This window comes from Lontra canadensis, unplaced genomic scaffold, assembly GCF_010015895.1.
Source record: "Lontra canadensis isolate GAN:19392208 unplaced genomic scaffold, GSC_riverotter_1.0 scaffold8, whole genome shotgun sequence".
Taxonomy (NCBI): Eukaryota; Metazoa; Chordata; class Mammalia; order Carnivora; family Mustelidae; genus Lontra; species Lontra canadensis.
The window spans coordinates 25,713,457-25,737,789 of record NW_022631002.1 but is presented as its reverse complement, the minus strand read 5'-3'; the positions used below and the strand labels follow the sequence as shown (position 1 = coordinate 25,737,789).

Genomic DNA, 24,333 nt, shown 5'->3' with positions numbered 1-24,333 from the left:
AAGGAGAGGATACAGTAAGACACAAGGAAGAAGGTCATGCGAAGATGGAAGCAGAGAGGGGCACCCTAGAGCTATAAGCCAAGGAAGATCAAGGATTGCTGGGAGCCACTAGAATCTAAGAAGGATTCCTGCCTAGAGCCTTCAGAAGGAGTGTGACCTCTTCTTGATTTTGGACTTCTAGCCTCCAGAACCACGAGACAATAAATTCTTGTTGTCATAGCTGCCTGGGCTTGATACTTTGTTACAGCACCTGGGGGAACGGATGCAAGCCCCACCACAGCCTTCTGTCCTCTAGAGGCCAATAGCGAACCCCCTCAGTTAAAACAAACAAAAGTATCTCCAGACTTTGCCAAATGTCCCCTGGGGGGGTGCCATTCCCCCCCTCCCCCAGAACCACCACTCTACCAAGTGGATATCATGAGGGAACAGAACATAGTAGGATGAACCTACGTTTGAATTTCAGCCCCAGGACAGCCACGTAATTTGGGGAAAGTTGCTTAACTTCTCTGAACATGAGTTTCCTCACAGGCAAAATGGGAGTTCAGAAGGTACCCGTATCTTGCAGAACCATCACACTGATGCAATGACAATGTGTAGAACGTGCTTAGCCCGATGTTCGACACAGAGCTGACAGTTAATAAATAGCCACTGGAACAATAATTGTTGTGTTTTCATTAAGCAATAATAATATTACCTAATTGATAATAAATATCTTAAGAAATCATAATGGCAACTATAATCACTATTATTCGAGGCCTGCAAGCTGAGTCAATTTTTCACTTAATCTATCACAGATGGTTGCCAGACTGGGGTGGCAACTGGTTCCTTCCAGAGGGAGGAGGTACTGGGTCCCCATCTTAGCGTCGTAATTTCCAAACTACTATCTTTTCTTCCTCCATCTCATTTCAGCCTGAAAATAAACTTGTAAGATGCATAGGGTAGTCACTTAAAATAGGTCACCTTCATTTTACAGAGGTGGAAATTGAGGGGAAATTGAGGGACAAAAACACTGAGTGACTTGTCCAAGTTCAGTGGCCAGCCCGGAACCCTAGACCACTAAACCACTCTGTCCCTACCTCCTCCACCTCTAAGTTACTACCTTTCTCACTTTTTTAGATATCAAATCCTTCCTCCCTAACAAAGCTTGACTTTTAGTAAAGGAACTGATGGCCTACAGTTTTGAGTGTCTTCATATTTAATGGTTGTCTCTCCTATTGGTATCTGCTCAGCAAACATCTGTGGCTACTGGGCAGATAGTTTTCGGAGCTGAGATGAACTCTTCAGATAGGTGGAGTCCAGTTATATTTAAGAGTCAGGGTCCTGTGGGAAACAGAATTCCACTCAGTTCAGTTGAATAGATCTTAGTGAACGGACTTTTTTTTTTTTAAGATATTATTTATTTATTTGACAGAGAGAGATATCACAACTAGGCAGAGAGGCAGGTAGAGAGAGGGGGGTGGGGGAAGCAGACTCCCCGCTGAGCAGAGAGCCCAATGCGAGGCTCGATCCCAGGACCCTGAGATCATGACCTGAGCTAAAGACAGAGGCTCAGGTCTGACCCTGAGCCACCCAGGTGCCCCCGGACTATTTTTTTTTTAAAGGCATTATTTATTTGACAGAGTCAGAGAGAGGACACAAGCAGGCAGAGGGAGAGAGAGAAGCAGACCCCGGGATCATGACCTGAGCCAAAAGCAGCCGCTTAACCAACTTAGCCACCCAGGCGTCCCGTGAACGGACTATTTACACTCACATGGGCAGAGCTAAGGAACCAACAAGGATGGTGAGGTAATCCAGGAACCAGCAACATTCTAAGTATGGAGGGATGGGGAGGGATGGTGAAACCAGTGTCTTTCCATGGCTGGTACTGTGAGTGAGGGGACACCAGACAGAAGGTTGTTCCGGGGGTTGGGTTATATGCCCCACTAAGACTGTGGTGCCCAAGCAGGGAAGCAGCAGGGAAGAAATCCCACAGATTCTCTCTCTTCCCAACCTCCTGTCTCCTGTGGGTGCCTCTCATTGGCTGAAGCCACCAGGAAGTCAGTCAGCAAGGGAGGTTGGGAAATGGAGTCCACAGGAACTAGTATCCCAGGGCATAGGGGATGGAAGGAGAGAGTTGCAGGAGTAGGAGATACACCAGCACAAAGATGGAGGGGTGGTGATGTGAAGAGGGCAGAGGTAGAATCAGCAAGCAGCACAGGCGAGGAATTGATGTGAGTGGGCTATATCCATGTGAACCCTTTGGCCATGCTCAGGAATCCTGAATGTATTGACTCTGTCTTTTGTATCCTAAATGCTTATTTCAAAAACCAACTAATTTTGCCTGCTAAGTTGCCTGGACTCTATAGGGGGTAAGACGAAGGAGATATCCTTGAAAGATAACTGAATCTAGTAATTTATGTCCTCTGAAAGCAAGCTGTCCAGCTAACTGGTGCTCACAAGGGTGTGAGGAGAGCAGAGATTCTGTGCCTTAAATTGGCTTTTTGAAGGGCATAGATATTGGGGGTGTGGGCGTGGGTGTGCAGGGAGAGTCAGTGAAGCTAGCAGTCAGATGGCTAAGTCTGGCTGTGCTCTTGTGAAGAAGCAAATGCGTTCTGAGACCAGCGACACCCACACATTCTAGGGAGAGGAACCTACTGTCATCTACCAGGCAAGGCTGGATTCTGGATTACAAATGGAGGGAGGTAGAAGGGGCAGTGCATGTTTGTCTTTAGGAACAGTCTGTACCTTTCCTTCCTTAACAGCTTACTTCAGGGAAGGATACAACATCCGATTTAAGCCCAGAAGAGGGAGGCCTGCCCACTTGACTTAGCTTTCCTCCCTAGTGTCTGGAAATTCTCAGCTTGGTGCTAGCTCAATGGCCTCCTTTCTGGCCTCCAAGGTTTATTGTCCCCTCCCAGGTGGGAGTGAAGACAATGGCAATGCAGTGTTAGAACTAGACCAAGAATGACATCTCCTGTCACCTCTCTTCTATACCTCCCCTTTGCCTTAGTGAATCTTCCTGGCTGCCCACGAGCTAGGTATTTAACCCATTTATTCATCTTTCTCTGAAGGAAGAGATCTTGGGACAGAGATAATGAAGGACTTGTCCAGAGTGACTCATACAACGAAAGAGTGACAGTGCCCAGATTCCAACCCGAGTCTGTTTGATCCCAGAACCTGAGCTCTTAAACCCCTCACAGTCCTGCCTTCACATTCTTGTATTTATTTAACAAATATCTATGGGGCATCTATTATATGCCAGATGCTGTTTTAGGTACTGGAGATAAAGTTGTGTGCAAAACAAACAGAATTCCTTGCCCTCATGGAGCTCATATTTTAGCTGCTAGGGGTAGGGTGGGACTGGGGAGGAAAGACAGATAAACAAATGAATAAGCAGGGCGCTTGCATTGCATGGCTCAGTCGGTGAAGTGGTCTGACTCTTGGTTTTGGGTCATGTCATGATCTCATTGTGAGCTGCATTGGGCTCCATGCTCAGCATGGAGTCTGCTTGGGGTTCCTTTCCTCTTCCTCTCCCTTTCCCCCACCCCCGGTTATGCTCATGCTCTCTCTCTCTCTCTCAAATAAATAAATAATAAAATCTTAGAAAAAAATAATAGGTAAATGGCACCTGGGAGGATCAGTTGGTTAAGGATTTGCCTCTTGATTTCAGCTCGGGTCATGATTTCATGGTTGTGGGATTGAGACCCGAGTTGGGCTCCGTGCTCAGTAGGGAGTCTGCTTCAGATTCTCTCTCTCTTTTTGCCCTTCCCCTGGCTTGCATGCTCTCTCTCTCTCTCTCTCTCAAAATAAATAAATAATGTGTTTTTAAAAATGAGTAAATAAAATAATTTATTTATGGTAAGCCTTACGGGGAAAATTGAGGGTAGACAATACCAAAGTTAGGGTGGAGAAGCAGATAGGAAGGGGGCTTAATTTTTCCTAGGGTGATGAAGAAAGGCTCATTGCAAAGATACTAATTTAAGCAAAGACCCGAAGGAGGTGAAGTACAAAAGGGGAGAAAATTTGGCAAATAGGCAGTGTTTTCTCCTCCTCACCCTAGGTTTTATTGGGGGTATAACTGACATGTAACAAATTGCACAGTGAGGGGTCATCTACAATAATTCAGGCAAAAGACGAAAGTAGGTCAGACTAGGGTGATCGTAGTAATGAGCAGAGTTCTAGATTTATTCTGAATGCACAGCCAGTGAGATCTGCTCACAGATCTGATGTAGGGACAAGAAAAAAAGGGTTAGTCAGGGATTACTCCCCATTTTCTGGGCTGAGTCCCTGGGAGAATGGAGTTGCCAGTTACTGAGATGGAGAAGAATGGGTGAAAAGCAGATCTGGAGGGAGAAGAAAAAATGATAACTTTGGTGGCTATATGTCAAGTTTGACTCGCCCACTACACATCTGAGTGCGGCTACTGGGTAGACGGTTTGATGTATGAGGCTGGGGTAGAGAAGAGAGCATGTTTGCTCGCTTGTGTGCTTTACAGCTTTACTAAGGTATAATTGACATATAATACACAGCACATATTTAAATATTGAACAGCATACTATTAATTAAGTTTCGGAATTTTGTGGTTATTTGTGTTTAAAATTTAAAGCACTGACAAATACAACCCAAATGTTCATTGACAGATGGGTGAAGAAGCAAAATGTGGCAGGTACATACAATGGAATATTATTTGGCCTTTAATAGGAAGGAAACTCTCACACGTGCTACATATGAATGAACCATGAGAATACGACACTAAGTGAAAAAGCCAGTCGCAAAAAGATACTTTCTGATTTAGTTTATATGAGGAATTTAAAGCAGTCACAAAGGGCTTGGAGACAGAAAGTAGAATGGTGGTTGGCAGAGGCTGGGGCAGAGGAAAGGGGGAATGGAGAATTATTGTTTAATGGATACAGAGTTTCAGCTTTGCAACATAAAAAATCTCTGGCAATTGTTGCACAACAATACGGAGAAACTAAATGCTACTGAATTGTGCACTTAGAGATGGTTAAGATGTTAAATTTTATGTTATGTGTGTTTTTTTTAAGATTTTTTTTTTAATTTATTTGACACAGAGAGACATAGCAAGAGAGGGAACACAAGCGGGGGAGCAGGAGAGGGAGAAGCAGGCTTCCTGCCAAGTAGGGAGCCGGATGCGGGGCTTGATCCCAGGACCCTGGGTTCACGACCTGAGCCATCAAGGCGCCCTATGTTATGTGTTTTTTACCACAATTTAAAGAGTGTAATGCTGTGAAACAGTGCAAACAGCAAGGCATTTTTGTCTGGTAACTGCAGACTTCAGCTTGTACATGTACTATGTTGTTAGCTCAATTCGAATAATATCTTTGTGATTGAAATTTATGATTTGTATTAGTTCAGGTCCTCTAAGCTAAGATGAAATTAGACACAAAGAGATTTACTTAATGGGGGAAATGCCTGTGGTGGGCAAAGGAAATGAAGCTGAAGTAGCCTGAGAGAGTGTTCAGACCACAGTACAGGTCACACGGTTGGGAAAGAAAAGAGGGAGGATTGGAGAGGAAATTTCTCAGACGACAGCATCTAACAGCATTTCAGCCAGGCTGATGGGGAGTCCCTAAGCCAAAGTTGCCCATTAGATAAGTCCCTGTAACCATTCTTACCTGAGATCACTTCTTCCACACAAAATAGGTGACCAGATGCACCACTCACAGCTTCGCCCCTTGGAAAGATTTTCCCGCTCTCCTGTCTTTCAGGGCCTCCCACAAATGTAGTTGTGATGCAGCCACCCTCCACGTTTGTCTTGTACCCGCATTCTAAACCTACCCATGTCTAAACCAAGCTCAGGCTTTTCCCTCCTTTTTAGCTGGTCGTGACCCTGTCCCTTCCCTGAATGTGGTCCTGGGTGTAAGATAGGGCAAGTGTGGTGGAGGACAAGTTGGTCTGGACTTCCCGCTCATGCAGCTTTCTCAAGCTCTTTGGACCCCCTGGGACTCGACCCTGGATAGAACATTTCCATTTTACAGTGGACTGAAGTTGTGCCTGTCCAACTTTATGCCTCGGTGGGTCCAGCAGAACCTGGGTCTCGATGAGCGGGATTGGATGCATGTTTGAGCATTCCATCTCTACCAGAGTCTAGAAACAGGCCAGGAGATCTTTTTCAAAAGGCATGAAATTTCCTCCTGTGGACGGCATGATTTTTTTCCAAAATTCCAAGTCCTGCATTGTGATCTTTCCACTGCATCTTGCTTTAAGCTTCACACTGCCTCTTTCCTCTCCACGGATACCTCCAATACCGTAGGGCCTGCTCTATCATATAGCGCAATTGACAGGGCTATTTGCGCCATAGCCTGGACCTGTGGCAGAGTCCTTTCTTGCCCCAGGCCCTCTTGGGGATGGCATCTATTTGTATCACCTGGTATACAAGCATATTAATATTTCTAAAAGTGGTCTGTATTGTTCCTGGAGAGACCTACCAGTAGAGAAAAGGTGATGGCACGACTCAGCCTCTCTGCTGTCATCTCCAGTAATTCCACTCTGGCCTCAAATCTGTGCACCCTATGCAAAAAAACAGAAGTTTTTCTTTGGAGTTTAGTGACTATATGTTGACACTAAGGTATGTCCCTTGGTGGGAGAAGGTGGCTGACCTCCACTCCAAGTGGTTTATCAGAGCTTGGTTTCAAACCACATCCAGCGCCCACCTCCACCTCAGAGAAGATCGCCCCTTCTGCCCTTTGCTCTCTTCCATCCCGGTGGGAGCAGACAGAAAGCTGTCCTGCCGCCTTGCCTATCTTTGCCATCACGCACATCAGTGTAGAAGTTAACAGCATGGATTTTGGTTGCTGCCAGAGCTTGATTCCTTTCCTGTGTGACAACGGACCACTCACCTAAGCTGCCCTATTGCTCAGTTCGTGATCTGTGAAATGAAGACTGAAATACCAATTTTATAAGACCGTTTTGGGGCTTAAATGAAATGATGACTATGAAAAAGTGTGAGGCGCGACAGTGCTTGCCATCCTCACTCCACTTTCAACAGCGGGTTTAGGGGCTCTTCTCCTCATTTAACTGGAAGCAAGAGCCGGAATTGTCTGTTCGGTATGTTCCCCCAGGATATAATCCCTATATAGGGATGTCTCTTGAATTTATACCATTTAATAATGAGCCAGGTTTTTTTCTTCTAGGAATGCAGGACATCGGTATCTGATGAGAGAAACTACACTTAGAATGTGTGAAGAACCAGAGGGAGAACGGAGTAGAGGCCTCACGATGAGGTAGGGGAAGACACTGCAACAAATGGAATTAACTTCCCTTATCTGTTTCCTCTATTTGGAGAGTACACAGAATAGTAGATAATATTACAAGGTTGTCGCAAGGATTTGCATAAACTACGCTTAACACGGCGCCAAGGGCGTAGTAAGTGCCCTGCAAGCAATAGTTGCTAGTATTAGCATGTAAAGAATGATGGTCCAGTGGGTGTAGGTGTCTGTGCTCTGGTGAGCACGGGGCTGGGCGGAGCGGCGTCGGGCGGAGCCTCTGGGAGCCCCGCCCCTCACGCACGCGTCCGGTCGCTCAGGCAACGCAGAGCTAGGTCGCAGCGCGAGTGACGCTTGGCCGCTAGCACAGCGCGCTCTTGGCCTCGGTGAGCATTGGCAAGGGCCACTTGGGCAGAGCGATGACTGATGAGGACTCTGAGACCACTGTCAGCGAGTTGCAGAGCGGGGAGGAAAACGAGCTGCCTGTTATCCAGCTGTGTGGGCTGGTGGAAGAGCTCAGGTACGCCGGCCGGCTTCCGGAGGCCCAGAGGTCCATTGTACAACTTCTTGGGCTCACGGCGAACCACCCCCTTTTAGCAGCTGAATAGATGTAACTTCTGTACGTCTATACCTAGTTTAGGGCAGAACTGACGTGATATTCCTAATAGCCACAATTTCTTGAAAACTTGTTTTGTGCCAGTTATTTTGCACGTAGTACCTTCTATAATAGCACGGGAGCCCCAGAAAGTGGGTGAGGAACCAAGACACAGGTTAACTCACTTTCCTAGCCAGTGGTGGTGCCAGGATTTAAACTCAGGTGCGACTCCACAGCCGACACTGGGAGTGTCGACAGGCTGGGTATAAATAAATAAATGAATGAATGAATGAATGAATGAATAAAATTTAAAAAGGTGTTTTGATTTCTCAGGTTTTCCATTGAACCTGTGTCCATTAATCTTAAAATTCAGGCTACAGGAATTCACTCAGGAACATATGAAAATATCCAAGGTGTTCATATATATAAGTAGACACACGCATAACCTGTATGTTATATATATGAAAAAGCTAAAAAGGTCAAAATCTTGGCAAGCATATACAGGATGAATTCTAGTTGTCACCTCTAGTTGTTTAAAAACTGTTCCAAGTTTTTCCACCATTTATAATACTCTTTATAATAAACTTCTTGTGGATTCTTTGTCTCTCGGGTGCTGGAAAGAACAGCTGAGAAACATAAACCAAAGGAAACATCTGAAGATTGTGGCTAGGTAGTAACTTCAAGCATGTAGTAATTCAGAAGGAATTTCACAAATGGTTTAGAGGATACTGGAAGGTGGAACTTGTAGCTTCATCTCAGCAACAATTTTCAATATAATCCTAGTTCTTTCAACTTTGTGGCTCATTAGACATTTAAAAAAATCAAATATTTAAATAGCACTGATCTAAAGGCTTTGCATTCCTTATTGCAACCCTGAATAATAGGTACTATTATTATTCCCATTTTACAAAAGAGGAAATTGAGGCACCAAGAGGTTACATGTTTTGCAGAAGGTATGTAATTGCTATTAAGTGTTAAACACTAGTTATTTGGGGTTTAAAGTCATATTAATAGAACTTACTCAGGTACCCTCTGTCTTGCAGCTATGGAAACTCTGCTCTCAAAACTGAGACGGAGATGTTTGAGAAATATTATAATAAGCTGGAGCCCAGAGATCAGCGACATCCACGATTATCAGAAATTAAAATATCAGGAGCAGAATTTGCACAGGTACACTGTAGTGACCTAAGAATTCTTTTATTCTGTTTGTTCCTTTAGATGCAAGTGGTTTTTGTGTATCTGCCTTTGGTATGCCCTCCGTGGCTGAGTGGCATATGATTTTCAACCTGTTCTACTTTTTTTTTTAAGATTTTATTTACTTATTTGACAGACAGAGATCACAAGTAGGCAGAGAGGCAGGCAGAGAGAGAGAGAGGAGGAAGCAGGCTCCCTGCTGAGCAGAGAGCCCAACTCGGGGGCTCGATCCCAGGACCCTGGGGTCCTGAACTGAGCTGAAGGCAGAGACTTTAACCCACTGAGCCACCCACGCACCTCCTCCCTGTTCTACTTTTAATTCTTCCTTTCCTTCTAAGGTTCTCTTTCAAGTGAGTGTGACGGGAATCAGGTTCAATTATTAGTGGACTGACTCACCCAAAATATCTGAGTTTACTTGAAATAATTCCCTTAAATTGGGGGACTCCAATGTTTACAAGGCCCAGCTAACCACATATAGGAGTGAGGTAGGTCTGCTGTGGGCATGGGAAAGTTCCTCGCTCATCTGAAAGTCGCACCAGGTGGACTGGTATTGCCTGAGCAGCTGATTTTTCGAGAGAAGCTGGAAATCTCGATTATTTGGTGGTATCTCCTGATTTTCAAATGTGGGTAATTAATTTTTGAAAATTTAAAACTGGATGTAGTTCTGTCTTTTGGGGGTCAATCTCTTCAGGCCCATATGTTCCTTAGGACCATCTGCTGGTGACCTTTGGCTTAAATATGTAGGGAATCATGTCTGTTTTTTTTGCTGATCACTGTGCCCCCAGATGCAATTTCTCTTCTGTTTTCAGTTTAGGAAGCATTGAGCTCTGGGCTTCCCCTGACATTGACCTGAATGCTAGTCTTTAGCAGGTTCATAGTCCTTCCACACCCTCAAGACACATTCCCTTATTTATTTTCAGTTCATTATCCAGTATAGGCCTTTGAATTCTTTAACACAGGACTTAGGCTGACTGGTGAAATAAACATCACCTTGGGCCTAATATCCTGAATCCTTTCACTTTGAGTTTGTTCTCCCTGGCGGTCACTCAGAGTAATTTCTAGCAGGTCTGAGTGGTCATTTTTCACCCAGCTTGAGCAGCAATTCCTACTTGACAATGACTTGGTTCTTCTTGTATTGCAGTTACGAGGCAGGCGTAGGTCCAAGTCCCGCATGGGTATGGACCGTGTGATAGGCCTCAGTTGTGACCAAAAATGTGAGCTTGTACAAAAGGAGCTGGAAGACATGAAGGATGAAATAAGGCACATGAGAGCAAATGCTGAACGAGATCTGCAGCATCATGAGGTATACCGTTTTCTCTATAGCCCATCCCACCTGGGCTCCCCACTTCCACCTCATTGAGAAGTACCTGGAGTATGTTAATATTTTGTTATTTTGAAAGAAATATAAGTAGGAGAAGACAAATACAAGGACTGCTTTTAAGGAACTTCCCACCTGCTTGAGGAGACAACAAATTTTAAACTTTTATTTATTTATTTATTTGAGAGAGGGAGGGAGAACAGTGAGGAAGGTCAGAGGGAGAGGGAGAGAGAGAATCTCAAGCAGACTCTGTGCCAAGTGCAGAGTCTGATACAGGGCTCGATCTCACGACCCTGAGATCATGACCTAAGCTGAAACCAAGAGTCAGACATTTAACCGACCGTGCCACATAGGTACCCCTAAACTTTTTTAAATGGAAAATTTCAAAAATGCACACATGTAGAGAGGCTAGCACAATGGACCCATTTGTACTAAACAGCCACATGCAACAGTCATGAGCATATGGCTACCCTTGTTTTCTCCATATCCCAACTTCTCCCTCATGATAGGCCACTGGGCTATTATGAAGTGACACCTCAATATATCATCCATCTATAAATATTTTAGTATATGTCTCTAAGATATGGATTCTCTTTTTTTAAGATTTTATTTATTCGAGAGAGAGTACTCGAGCTGGGTGTGAGTGAGGGGGCAGAGGGAGAAGCGGGCTCTCCACTGAGCAGAGAGCCTCAATTCTGGGACCCTGGGATCATGACCTGAGCCAAAGGCAGATGCCTAACCGACTGAGCCACCCAGGTGTCCCTAAGATATGGATTCTTAAAAGAAAAAAACTATAATAACCATAAGTGCTTTAAAAATGTTTGGTAATTCCTAATAATATAAGGAATCTGGGGCGTAAGTCAGTGAATTGGGTGAGAAATCCTTTAAATTGCCTTCTGTGTGCAGCATGCATGACCATGGTCCGTGTCTTTTTGGAGACCAACAAAGGTCAGTTTTCCTGCAGAGAAGAAACATCAGTGTTAGTTCAGTTTCCCATGGGATGTAGTTATTGGCTTGCATTAGGGAGCATTATTGTATGAGGAACAGATATTTCTGTTCTGTTTCTAAATTTTTCTGTTTCTAAACATGAGCACACAGACTCACACTCATTGCCTCCAGAGGGACAGATCAGTAGACTCATGTCTTTATTGATGTAATTACCTGTACCACTTAAACCTAACCTTTCCTCCCTCTCTCCTTTCTTTTTGCCCTACCCCCTCCTTCTCTCTCTTGCCAGACATGCATTGTTGAATTATAACATGTTAATGTGGGCTAGAGTGGCCAAAAAGTCTTTTTTGAAGAGGTGGGGCTATACATAGGGCTTGGCATGGTCTTGAAGAATGATGAGGAATAAAGTAGAGGCTTAAGAAAAGAAGGGCACCCTAGGTCGGGTGAATGACATGAGCAAGAAGTAGAAGTGGGAATGAATGTGTGCTTTAGGGCCTATACGAGGAAACTGGGGACTGTGAGACCTTGAGAGCCAGGCAGGGGAGTTTATCTTTGATGCCTTAGAAAGCAGGACCCTGATAATGACGGCTGAGCAGGAGAGCAGTGACATGCTGAAAGTGGCAGTTAGGGTGGATTGAAGTTCCTGCAGGTGGAAGCCACGGGGAGAGGGGAGAGGCTGGCCAGTGAAGGAAGATGCTTTTGCTTCTTGGTGCCCAGGGACAAGGTCGGGACTGAGATGATTTGCTCTGCAGCCTCAGCTAGCTTTTCATTTTATTCTTTCAAATAGCATGTGTGTGTGTGTGTGTGTGTGTGTGTGTGTGTGCATGTGTGTTTCCTTATTTAAAGACAATCTCTATGTTGTAGCAAAATTTGAATGTAGAAGTAAGCTAAAGGAGCATTTGTAAACATCCAGAATCCGCCTAGAGATAATTAGTGTTGACACTTGTGTTTATCTCCTAGAGTTTAGATTATTTTCTGGACATATATGAATTTATTTATAAAAAGTATTATATTATTTTTTTATTTTTTATTATTTATTTTTTTTTAAAAGATTTTATTTATTTATTTGACAGAGAGAGATCACAAGCAGACGGAGAGGCAGGCAGAGAGAGAGAGAGAGAGAGGGAAGCAGGCTCCCTGCTGAGCAAAGAGCCCGCTGCAGGACTCGATCCCAGGACCCTGAGATCACGACCTGAGCCGAAGGCAGCGGCTCAACCCACTGAGCCACCCAGGCGCCCGTATTCTATTATTTTGTAAATTGTATTTTGCACTTACTGTCTTTCCATGTCAATACATATATTCATTTATACCACTTTCAAATTGCTGAAGTATATATATATATTAAGTCTGTTGGTCTCCCTAGTAATCCCGTCTCTCCGGATGTGGCTAATGTTTTGTTGTAATGTTTCCAGATTTTTTTTTTAAGATTTTATTTATTTATTTGACAGGGAGAGAGAGAAATCACAAGTAGGTAGGGAAAGCAGGCAGAGAGAGAGGGAAAAGCAGGCTCCCTGCTGAGCAGAGAGCCCGATGCAGGGCTTGATCCCAGGGTCCGGGGATCATGACCTGAGCCGAAAGCAGAGGCTTTAGCCCACTGAGCCACCCAGGCGCCCCCAGATATTTTTTTTTCTAAGATTTCACCTATTTACTCGACAGACAGAGACCACAAGTAGGCAGAGAGGCAGGCAGAGAGAGAGGGGGAAGCAGGCTCCCCAGTGAGCAGAGAGCCCAATGCGGGGCTCGATCCCAGGATCCCGGGATCATGACCCGAGCCGAGGGCAGAGGCTTAACCCACCGAGCCACCAGGTGCCCCCCCAGATATTTTTTATATCCTATCCTATCCTATTATATTATATATTATAATATTATTAATGTTATATATATAACATATTATATAACGTATTATGTATAGTCTTTATTATATATAATATATAATATATAATATATAATATTATTATATAACATATAATAACATATATAACATATAATATTATATAGTGTTATATAATATATTAATGTTACAATTTTTAGTGGATAAGTATTATTTCAGATATGGAAATGTGTATGTATAGAGATACCTGAGGCCCTGTTTTTATTTGTTTACCACCTTCTTATGGATGCCCCCCTTTTTTTGAGGCCTGCTTCTTTTAAAAATTTTGGTTTATTTGTTTGAAAGAGAGAGAGTGTACCAGCAGTGGGGGAGGGGCAGAGGGAGAGGGAGAAGCAGACTGCCTGACAAGCAGGGAGCCTGATGCCATGGGGCTCGGTCCCAGCATCTGGAGATCATGACCCGAGGCAAAAGCAGACATTCAACTGACTGAGCCACCCAGGCGACCCGAGGCCTGCTTTTTAATGGTAACATTCCCGTAGTCAAATTTGTATCTTATCAATATATTTCTAAGGCTAAGAAGAAACATTATGTATTAGACACAAAGAGGCCTGAGAATTTAGGTTTCCTCAGAGGGAGCTGTCCCTGAGGATTTTTGGAAACTGTTCTTTCTTTGTGCTGACTCCTGCAGGCTATCATTGAGGAAGCTGAAATTCGATGGGCTGAAGTTCAGAGAGCAGCGTATGATTTTAAAAAAGATATCCTAAAAACCATATCCAAGAAGAAAGGGAGTATTTTGGCCACTCAGAAAGTGATGAAGTACATTGAGGACATGAACCGCCGGAGGGTGAGTTGGCAGGAGGCCGGAGCTTAGAAAGGGAGAACAGATTCAGAGGATGAAGACATAAAAATGATCCACGTGAAGCAGCCCCACTCCATTTGGTCCGCCGTAAATGCTCTCCCCACATGCAGATTTATTGCATCCCCCGAGGTGTATGTCTTAAAAGGCACATTTATCAAGGCTGAAACCAATCAGGCTGGGTGAATATTAATAGTATCTCAGACTGATTTTTTTTTCTTTTTTATTATTGCTATTTATTTCAAGATCTGATATGTTTCCTAGAGAAAAGTGAGGCAAGTCTATCTAATCAGGTGACTGCAGGGAGGGGGACAGGTAAATCTCAAGCTCTTTAAGTTCCATTATTATAACAATGAGACATAAAATGTTCCTTCACTTTCAAAGATTTTGTAGCATGTCGAGCTTTGGATCCTGGACATAGGAAGGGTTACTAGCCCTAACAATGTATAAGTGATGAAAAATTATATAAACTACCAAGAGAATAAAAGACTGGAGAGTCATAAGTTTGTTTTGTCAGGAATGACCCCTATATCCAAATTATACACCCCAATAATCTCGAATTTAAAAATAGTAGAAAATTTGCACAAAGCCGACCAAGTTACTTCTGCTTCTTGGTCATGAGTGAAGTGTTTTTGTTTTTTTGGGTTTTTTTTCTTTTTTTTTTTTTCTTTTTAAGATATATTTGCGAGAGAGAGCCCACACAAGTTGGGGGAGAGGGCAGAGGGAGAGGGAGAAGCAGACTCCCTGCTGAGCAGGGAGCCCAACAGGGTGCTCTGCCCCAGGACCCCGGGATCATGACCTGAGCCCAGGCAGATTTGTAACTGACTGAGCCACCCAGGTGCTCACCCATGAGTGAAGTGTATACCAGTTCCAGTAAATGCAAGAAGACCTGAAAATAAGTGACTGAATGCTAGGACGCAAGGTCTGGTTTATAGCCCCAGCCCTACCAACTTTTCAAACCAACAGGGAAGATGAAGAGGAGTGGATTAAAATTTACTTGTATTTTTTAGGATAATATGAAGGATAAATTACGTTTGAAAAATGTTTCTCTCAAAGTGCAGAGGAAAAAGATGCTTTTACAATTGAGGCAGGTATGTGGCTCTTTCTTCCTTTCTCTCTCTCTCTCTCTCTCTTTCTTCCTTCCTAAGGTTACCATGGAAGGTAGAACAATGCATTCCCAAAGATGTCCATGTCCTAATCTCTGGAGTCTGTGAATCTATGGCTTCACATGGCAAAAGGATTTTGCAAAGGTGATTAAGTCAAGGATCTTGAGATTATCTTAAAAATAATCTCCCTTGACTCAAAAGGAGATTATTTTGGATTATCTGCGTGGGCCCAATATAATCCCAAAGGAGGCAGGAGACAGAGGTGGAATACTGGAAACAGAAATTAGAGTGATGAACCTTTAAGGTAGAGGAAGGGATCATAAACAAGAGAGAACAGGCAGCCTCTAGAAGCTGGGAAAGGAAAGCAAACAGATTCTCCTCCAGGGCCTCCAGAAGGAATGCATCTCTGCGAAAACATCTTGAGTTTTAGGCCCAAGAACCATTTTGGACTTCGGACCTCGTGAGCTGTAAGATAATCGATTTTTGTTGTAAGCTACCGAGTTTGTTGTAATTTGCCACAGCGGTGATAGGAAGCTCCTACTGTTACGGTGCCGGCACAGCCACAGACAGAGTTGGCTTGAATTTAAAAGACACTCGTGGCGTACTTGTTGACACTTTTTGGTGAGTGTGGCCTGGATGGCACACTTTGAGGGTGCTTTGGTCACCTGTGCATCAGACTAAAGCTTCCTGATGGAAGGCAGTAAGCAGATGGGGCACAGGGCCTCTCGAATGTGATTACGTGGCTCCATCCCTTGAATTAACTCAAATATGGGCACCGACAGCTTGTGCATTAGAGGTGGCCACTGCCAATGACACAGAGTTGTGCAAATGAACACACTTGGAATTATTGCCTGATTGACTTGGGGTCCCGAAAGATGACAGGCTGGGACAGCTTCAACAACACGAAGTGACTGAGGACAGATGTCAGCTCCCCCACTTTGATGCCCCAGGATGTCTGCACAGGTGCCAGGTGGCTTACCCGTAGAGTGCCTGATAAAGTCAGCTCAGTGGGAGGCGATGCTGTGCCCTGGGGTGCACCCAGAGAACCACAGCCCCCCCCCCCCCACCAAGAAAGGGGTGGGCTTGCTCCTCTTGGTCTGAGTAGGCCTACCTGGAGCACCGTGTCTCCAGGAGAGCTGCTCTCTGGAAAGAATCGGGAACGTAGGGCTTACACAGGAGAGGGAGCTGAAGACCAAGGGGAATGGAGAGCCTATCAGACGATCTGGGATTGATGGGCCCAAGCGGACTCAGGAGGACCAGCTGCTGGCTCCAAGTGCACAGCGGCTGTGGGGAGGAGAGAACGTGCTGCTCTGGAGGTCCCCAGCAGAGCAAAAACTGGAGGGGCTGTGTCATCGAAGGATTTGATTATGAGATTAGTGTAAGAAAGGAGATAGGAGCTGCCTCCAGATAGAGAGTTCCTGGTACTCCAGGCTTTGTGCATGCTAAGGCCTCCTGAGGCGGGGGTTTGAGTGTGAGAGAGGGAGGAGATGAATGACTTTTAACCTAAAAGCCATTGCTGCACAAAGCTGACCCTGAGGTGGTCCTGCCCGCAGGAGCTCAGACTAGCAGTGAGTGGGGATGGTAGGAAACAGCGGGATGCCCTAACTGCTAGCCAAAGGCAATGGGCAGCAGGGACCACAGAGCCGCAGGGGGGTAGTCTCCTGGTGTGGAAATGGTTTAGGAGTGTTTGAGTTGCCGGATAGGTCATTACTGGGATTTAAGGAAATTGTTGTGTTGGTTTAGGGGACAAGAAAGAAGCCTCCTTGGAGGCAGTATTGCATGAGTGGAGCATGGGGCTGAGGAACAGTTCCCAGGTTTGGCTCTTGGCCTACCACCCATATGAGATGGCCTAGACCTGGTGGGGCAGGTAAGGCGGGCCAGGCCAGGGAAGGGACCCGATACACTGACACAGCCATAGTACAGAGATGTCACATGATCACAGAAAGGGAATTATGGGCTGCTGGTCCTGGGTTTTCCAGGATAAAAATAACTTTTTTTTTTTTTTAAAGATTTTATTTATTCATTTGACAGACAGATCACAAGTAGGCAGAGAGGCAGGCAGAGACAGAGAGAGGAGGAAGCAGGCTCCCTGCTGAGCAGAGAGCCCGATATGGGGCTCGATCCCAGGACCCTGAGATCATGACCTGAGCCGAAGGCAGAGGCTTTAACCCACTGAGCCACCCAGGCGCCCCCAAAATAACTTTTATATGGTCTCCTTCTTATTCTTCTTTCATAGCCCTGTTTAGACACTGCCTCTTGTGGGAAGCCTTCCCTGACCCAGTCTTCCATTCTTCTCTGGCCTGGCTGAGGAGCTTCTGTGTATCCTCTGCCCCTCCCACTACACCACACTGCGACCTGTCTGTGAACCCTGGTTGAATATGTGCTCTTTGAGGCCAGGGAGCATTGTATTTATTCAGATCTCCACTCTAGTGCCTTGTAACACACCTGGCACCAAGCAGATCCCCAGCCCGTGTTTGTTGAATGACTGAATGATGACTGACTTTCAGAATCTCATCTAGAACTGCAAGGTGTGAATCAGATTCTGAAGTCACAACCTCACATCATTTCTTTCTTCTTTCTGAGCTGTAGAAGGAAGAGGTGGGCGAGGCTCTCCATGAGGTTGATTTTCAGCAGCTGAAGATCGAGAATGCTCAGTTTTTAGAGACAATTGAAGCAAAGAATCAAGAACTGATCCAGCTAAAGCTGGCGTCCGGAAACACCCTGCAAGTCCTCAATACTTACAAAGTAAGGTCTGCCCTGATGCCCAGGTCCCCGAGGCCTCCCACACCCACCTTTCCAGCCACAGTGAAGTTCCCATGCACCACTGTGGTGCTACACAAGGGCTTGGGGCCCTTCCGTCTACTGTTGCTCCCCGATTTCTCTTGACAAAGCCATTCTCAAATACTCTGAATGTTCCCACAACCCTAGCTGTGCACTGCAACCGCCCAGAGAACTTTTTCTTTTTTTTTTTTTTTTTTAATATACAAACACCCTAGTCTAGCCCTGGCCAGTTGAATAAGGGGGTGAGGGCCATGCATCTATTTTTTTTAACGCCCTCATGATTTTTATGCACATTTTGAGAACTAACCACATTAGGGCCCTGTTTAATTTAGGCCTGTAAGAAGCACTTCTCTGCTCAAAACCCTCCAGAAGAAAACTGTCTTAGCTAAAAATCAGAAAACTAGTATATAATTCCTTATCTACACAGAACCCTTTTGGGAGAGAGGGAGATATTGTTAATAACTAAGCAGGGTCCATAGCCATGAATGCCCCAGCCACCCTGCTAGAAACTGTGCAGTGTTGGAGTCAGCTGACTGGGGCCAGTGTATCCTGCCACTGGCCTGTGAGCTGTGGTTTTTCCAGAAGGGTATTCGTAACCAATTTGATAGAGAATGCTACCTTTGAAATCCAATTAAGCAAAATTGCTTTCTGCCCCAGAAAAATCCATTCTTCTCATTAGTAGGTCTGTATTCCAAAATGTACTTAATGATTATATTTTGAATGTCATCAATAAAACACGTGGAAATTTGTTTTTTTCTTTTGTTAATGTAAGTAATTACATAATATCCTCAATTTTGCCTCTTGGCCCGCAAAGCCCAAGTACTGGCACTCTGGCCTTTTATCGAGCAAGGTGGCTTACCCCTGGCCTCCTGCCTGCAGGACAGTTGTGGCTGCAGGTTTAGGTAACTCACAGGTGGTCTTCATTAGGCCCACATAGTATCATTTTAAAAAAGTAAATTTGGAAGTGTTTAGGTTAGATTATTATGTTTGTCCAGCACTTTGCTTTTTAAAAATGAAAAACCTGAAGTCCAAGGAGAGAGTAATTGCCAGCTTCCAGCAACAAGTTTGTGACAGGGCTCAGGCTCCTAGTCCAGTACATGTCCCACCTAAGCCAACTGCCTCTCTCTGGCATAAAGCACATAGACAATGTTGTGCTGGCGTTTTGAAATTCATGTGTCAGTTCTCTGCAACAGATCCTCCACTCATCAGTAGTTAGCTTATCTGATTGCTGTTAATTCAAGATAAAGCCAATCCCCGTGACTTGAGCTTTCATAGGCTGGAGAGCTGGGTAGTACATGGCGACATCACACTGGATCTTGATCGTATCCTGTGGAATCAACCTAAGTAGCACAGGGCCTGTCTGGTCTTGTGTAGAAAAGCCAGGGCTTTGGAGTGGAGCTACTGGTTTATAACATGAAACTGCCAGGCCCAGGGCAGCTCTTTAGGGCAGATCTAAATGCAGAGGACAGATTGCAATACCCGTGCAGCAGCAACCCAGGCCACAGTGGGTGGAATGGGAGCTTCTCCAGCCAGAATCCCAGGGGTCATCATGCCTGTAGGCCTGTTTCAAATAATAATAATCGGATGGTGGAGCTTGGAGGAGATGCCTACGGGAGTGCTACGGTGGACGCAGTGATGGTTTGAGGGAGATGCAAACTCATTTCTTCCATGTGTCAGTTCTTAGGTCTTCTGGGAGAAATGGAGGTGGAACCACTGTTGAGTTTGGGGTCAGGCCTCACCTGGACTTGAGAGGGAATTCCAGTAGGGATCATGGGTCAGTGGCAGGTTTTTCTGATTTGCCACCAGGATAGAGCTCAGGTTGGTCTGTGCTGTGTTCCTAGTACCGAGGACAGTGCCTAGCCAAAGCAAGTCCTCAACCAGTATTGTCAAATGAGCTGCTAGCACTTGAGGTGTATATTTAGGGTGTGGGAGGGTGGCAGGATAGACCAATTTCATATAAATATCAGCACCCACATCTCAGACCTTGGAAAAGCTTGCAGAATAAATATTACCAATGTGTTCACTTTAGCAATGCACATATAGAATACCTGTTACCAAACATACAAGGAGGTGTAGAGTGCCAGACACCGGGCTAAGTGCTGAGGGTGTAGGTATGAAGGAGACAAACATGGTCTCCTCTGTGAATTTGGTGCGTGAGCTTCAGCCAAAGGAGCACCTTTATCTCCAACTTTATGCTGTTGAGCCCTGCATGGTGGAATCTGGTAGAATGTAAGCGTGTGATGACAGCCATGATGTGTCATTCCTAACTGACTGTAAACTAGTGATCCCCATGTGAACTAGTGCCTTGTAGGTAGAATTCCAGGATGTCTCCCAGGGCTCTCCACCTACTGTATATACCCAGTACAATCTGCAAGGCTATGGGTATGATGGGTTCTACTATTAGGTTCTGTCCTATTCTGTGATTATGAATATGATATGCCATAGTTGACGTTAAAATAGGGAGACTATTGGATGGGCCTGACCTAATCACATGAGCCCTTTGAAGACAGACAGTTTTGTCTGGAAGAGGAAGTCAGGAATTTGTAGCGCAGAGGGAATTCTCTAGGCGAGAAGTTCTCCACTACTGGTTTGAAGGGATATCAAAGAGCAGAGGGCCACCTCCTGCTCACAATTAGAAAGAAACAGAGATATCAGGCTTACAACTTAGAGGAAATGCTTTCTGCCAACAGTCTGTGAGCTTGGGAGAGGACCCCAGCTCCAGAGGAAAGCCAGCCTGGCTAACATCCTAATTGCAGCCCCAGGGGACCCTACCTGGGCAGAGAATCCAGCCACACTGTGCCAGACTTCTGACCTGTAGAAACTGAGAAAAACAATGGGTGTTGCTTTATGACACAAAATTTGTGGTAATTTGTTACACAGCAAGAGAAAGCTAAAGTGCCTTTTTGGAAGTAGCCACCTCAAGTGGCCAACATTCTGCTCAGAATCACAAATAGCTCGCCTCACACCTTCAGAGTCAGGAGCTGCCTTGCAGTAGGCCTTGCAAATCCATTCTTTCCTGTCCCTGCTCTCTGCATTGTCCCTCTGCTCTCCTTTCCTCCCACCGACTTTCTGGTTTGTAGTGGAGTCCTATGCTGCCTCCCCTTCCCTGCAGCCCACGCTCTCATTCTGGTCTCTTAACCCAGGGCACTTTCCTAAGCAGAGCCATGTCGTACAGAATGGGGAGCAGCAGTGAGCCTTAAAGAAGGGAGGATTGGCGAGAAGAGGAATGGGGGGGGGGCGGTGGCCTCAGTGCCCTGAGGTCCCTAGGAAGGTGGCTCCAGGCTTTTCTGCTAGGTCTAGGATTTGATATCCTGGACATATTGTGCCAGCACCCCCCTTTCCCAGGCTTTTCCTTAGCTTGGCTTCCCCCCCTCCACACCTCTTACTAGACATGTTCAACAGCCTTTCAGCAACCTTTCCAGTACCCTTTCCCCCAGGGAAATCCCCACCGCTGTCCTCACATTCTCAGTGCCAGGCACAGTGGTGGCTTTACATGGCCTAGGGTACCCCCGTCTAGACGGTGAGCCGGCCTCTGGCTGGCAGGGCCCAGACTGTCGTGCTGGTCAGTGCCTAGGGTAGGGTGAGTGCGTTTCAGAGTCTGTGGAGCGATCCCCCCGGAGTCACTGGCTTCTGTCACTGGCTCTTCAGCCCAGCAGAGCATGTCCCAACTCCCCCAGGCTCACCCTTCCCTGCTGGGAGACAAAGGTGCAGCAAAGGGGGCAAATCTGAGAAACAGGAGCCTGGGGGGAGCTGGTGAAGGACAGTGGCAAGTGACGTGGGGGGCAGGTGTGGGCCAGTTCGGGCAGGAGCCCTCCAGGGTCAGTGGTGGTGGAGCCTGCGGGCCCTGGACTCAGATTGCCCAGGTTCAAGCCCTGCTTAACCTCTTATCCCTATGACCCTGGGCAAATTGTTTTCACTCACCAAAGAGTCAGTTCTTTTGCCTGTAAAGTGGGATGCCAGTAGCACCTAGCTCACGGGGAGTGTTTCCTCTTTCTTCATGTCATAATGGCAGTCACTTGCATGAGTGTTCTCCATGTGCGGGGGGCTCTGTGCTCGGCACTTTACCACGATTTTCTCCCTTGAGCCTCTCCACAGCCCTGTAAGGTGACCAGCCCAAGTTTAGAGAGGTTCTGGACTGGCCCAAAGTTTTTTTTAGTAAATGGTGGGGGAGAGTTTGGGTCCTGGTGTGTCCAGCCACTCTGCAGGTCTTTACTTCCCTGTAGGCACCAGGATTCTGAGAAGGGCAGGCTTGGGTTCCTGGATGGCCTTGCTGTCATCCTGCTTAATGAAGAACTGTCTATCTTTCCTGTAGTTCTGAGTGATCATCTTTGCTCAAGACTTGCTTGTTGTTATATTTCAGAGCAAGTTACACCAGGCAATGGAAATGTCCATCAGTCTGGATAAGGAGATCTCGCTGAGAAATGAGTTACTTGAAAAAATTGAAAGAGAAACCCTACAAGTAGAACAGGTAGGAGAGGGTAAAATGTGCTATTTCTGGTGTTTGTCTCCTTCTGTCTATAAACACTTGAGCCAACGTACACCAAGACCCAAGCCACCTTGGTTTTTGTCTAGAAAAGCCTAGACCATAAAAGCAAAATATGTCTGGGCCGCTGGAGAGGAAGTGGTACCTGGAGACTCATAGTCCAGTAGAATTTTACTGCTGGGTTAGGGTCTAGAGTCAGAAATCATGTGGAAATGACCAAACCATTTAGAAATCATGTAGAGCCCAAATAACCCTCAAGAATAACCTTCTTATAACCCTTTGGGACCCATAAAGTACCATACTCAAAGTGTCATGTATACAGCATCACAAAAAGGCCTGTAATGAGTATAATCATCTAACTGGTATGAGAAAAAGTGCACATGCCAAAATATAGTGTTCTATGTACAGGAGGGAGAGTTTTCTTTAAACATGTAATTTTCACTCATTACAGTGGATGCTGGGATGACAGACCTGTGACCTCTGTCCTGAGCCCCCTCCAGGGCCTACGGTCACTGTGTGGACAGACAGGTGGCATTATCTGAGCTCCTTACATCTCCATTGTGATTTTGTGCTCTCAGTATTTTGCTGAGCACATACATTTGGAATTTCACCAAGCTAAGTACATGAAAGATGTGATTCAAGAGGACTTTTTTAGAAAGATGAGGGCAAGAGCATAAGCTTTGGTGTTGCCAGGTTCTGGCTTTGAACAGGCCTTTTAATGAGATAGGCCTTGGTTTCCGCACGTATGAAGGAGGTGTCACAGGCCTTGTGGTGACCTGTGAGGACCAGGACGGTGATGCTTTGTCAGCCTGCCAAGCCATTAATACAGCTGTTAGTGACCTTGTCTTGAATCAGTGTAAGTGTCCCCAGCAGTGTGCGTGGCCCCAGACCTGTCCACAATAACTGAAAAGCCACAGGATGACTACATCTGACTCAGTTTTGTCATGGCATCCAAGTCCTGTCCTCGATGGAGAACCGACAGATGCAAAGAAGTGGGTCTTGGTACAGAGTAGCCAGGAATAAAAGTAAAGCAAATGTCTGTGTGCTCTCCCCATGCAGGCTTTCTGTGGTATTTGTTTGGGTGGACACTTAGTAGATTACAAGTAAAATACAACATCAGTTTTTAAAAGCCTGGCAGTCACTTGTTAGTATATTTTAGTTTTCTTGTGAACTTTTTTTTTTAAACAGCTTTGTTGGGTTATAACTCATATACCATATTATTCTCCCATTTAAAGTGCACATTTTAATGATTTCTAGTATATCCCCAGAATGATGTAACCATCAGAACAGTATTTTAGAAAATATTTGTCACCCTAGAAAGAAACCCTGTACCTTCAAGAAATCCTTGTCTGTTCCCCACCTCATCTTACTCCCACCCTTGAGCTCCATGACCACTAATTCACTTTCTGTCCCCGTGAATTTGCCTTTTCTGGACATTTTGTTCAAAAGGGATCATACAGGGCGCCTGGGTGGCTCAGTGGGTTAAAGTCTCTGCCTTCAGCTCAGATCATGATCTCAGGGTCCTGGGACTGAGCCCCGCATCGGGCTTTCTGCTCAGCAGGGAGCCTGCTTCCCCCTCTCTCTCTGCCTGCCTCTGCCTACTTGTGATCTCTGTCTGTCAAATAAATAAATCTTAAAAAAATAAAAAAATAAATAAAAGGGATCATACAGTATGTGGTCTTTCACTGGCTTCTTTAACAATATTTTCAAGATCTGTGCTGTAGTATGTGTCAAGACTTTGTTTCTTTTCATGGCTGAATCGTATTTCCTTGTACGGGTAGACCTCATTTTAGCCATTCATCAGTTGAGGGGGGTTGTTTCCCATGGGTTGTTTCAGGATCTAATGAATAAAGCTGCTGTGAACATTCACATACAAGTTTCTGTGTAAATGTATGTTTTCTTTTCTCTTGGACATACAGCTAAAAGTGGAACTGTGGATCATATGTGGTGATGGTGTGGTGAACATTTAGAGAAACTGCAGAATTAGGTTTGAAAGTGGCTGCGCATTCTACATTC

The 24,333-nt window shown here is 45.3% G+C and overlaps 1 protein-coding gene across 2 annotated transcripts in view; it reads left to right on the top strand.

Annotated features, from left to right (window-relative positions):
* Positions 1 to 7,549: 7,549 nt before the first annotated feature.
* CCDC113 (coiled-coil domain containing 113) overlaps positions 7,550 to 24,333 on the top strand; it is a 25,837-nt gene continuing 9,053 nt past the window's right edge. Inside the window, exons 1-7 of one of the 2 annotated variants that reach the window (XM_032854338.1) lie at positions 7,550 to 7,725; positions 8,844 to 8,970; positions 10,136 to 10,297; positions 13,780 to 13,935; positions 14,958 to 15,038; positions 17,643 to 17,798; positions 22,195 to 22,302. In XM_032854338.1, coding sequence (XP_032710229.1) covers positions 7,625 to 7,725; positions 8,844 to 8,970; positions 10,136 to 10,297; positions 13,780 to 13,935; positions 14,958 to 15,038; positions 17,643 to 17,798; positions 22,195 to 22,302 — 891 coding nt within the window. In that variant the 5' untranslated portion in view covers positions 7,550 to 7,624. The remainder of the gene's footprint in view (positions 7,726 to 8,843; positions 8,971 to 10,135; positions 10,298 to 13,779; positions 13,936 to 14,957; positions 15,039 to 17,642; positions 17,799 to 22,194; positions 22,303 to 24,333) is intronic. The other variant, XM_032854339.1, reaches the window with a different exon arrangement.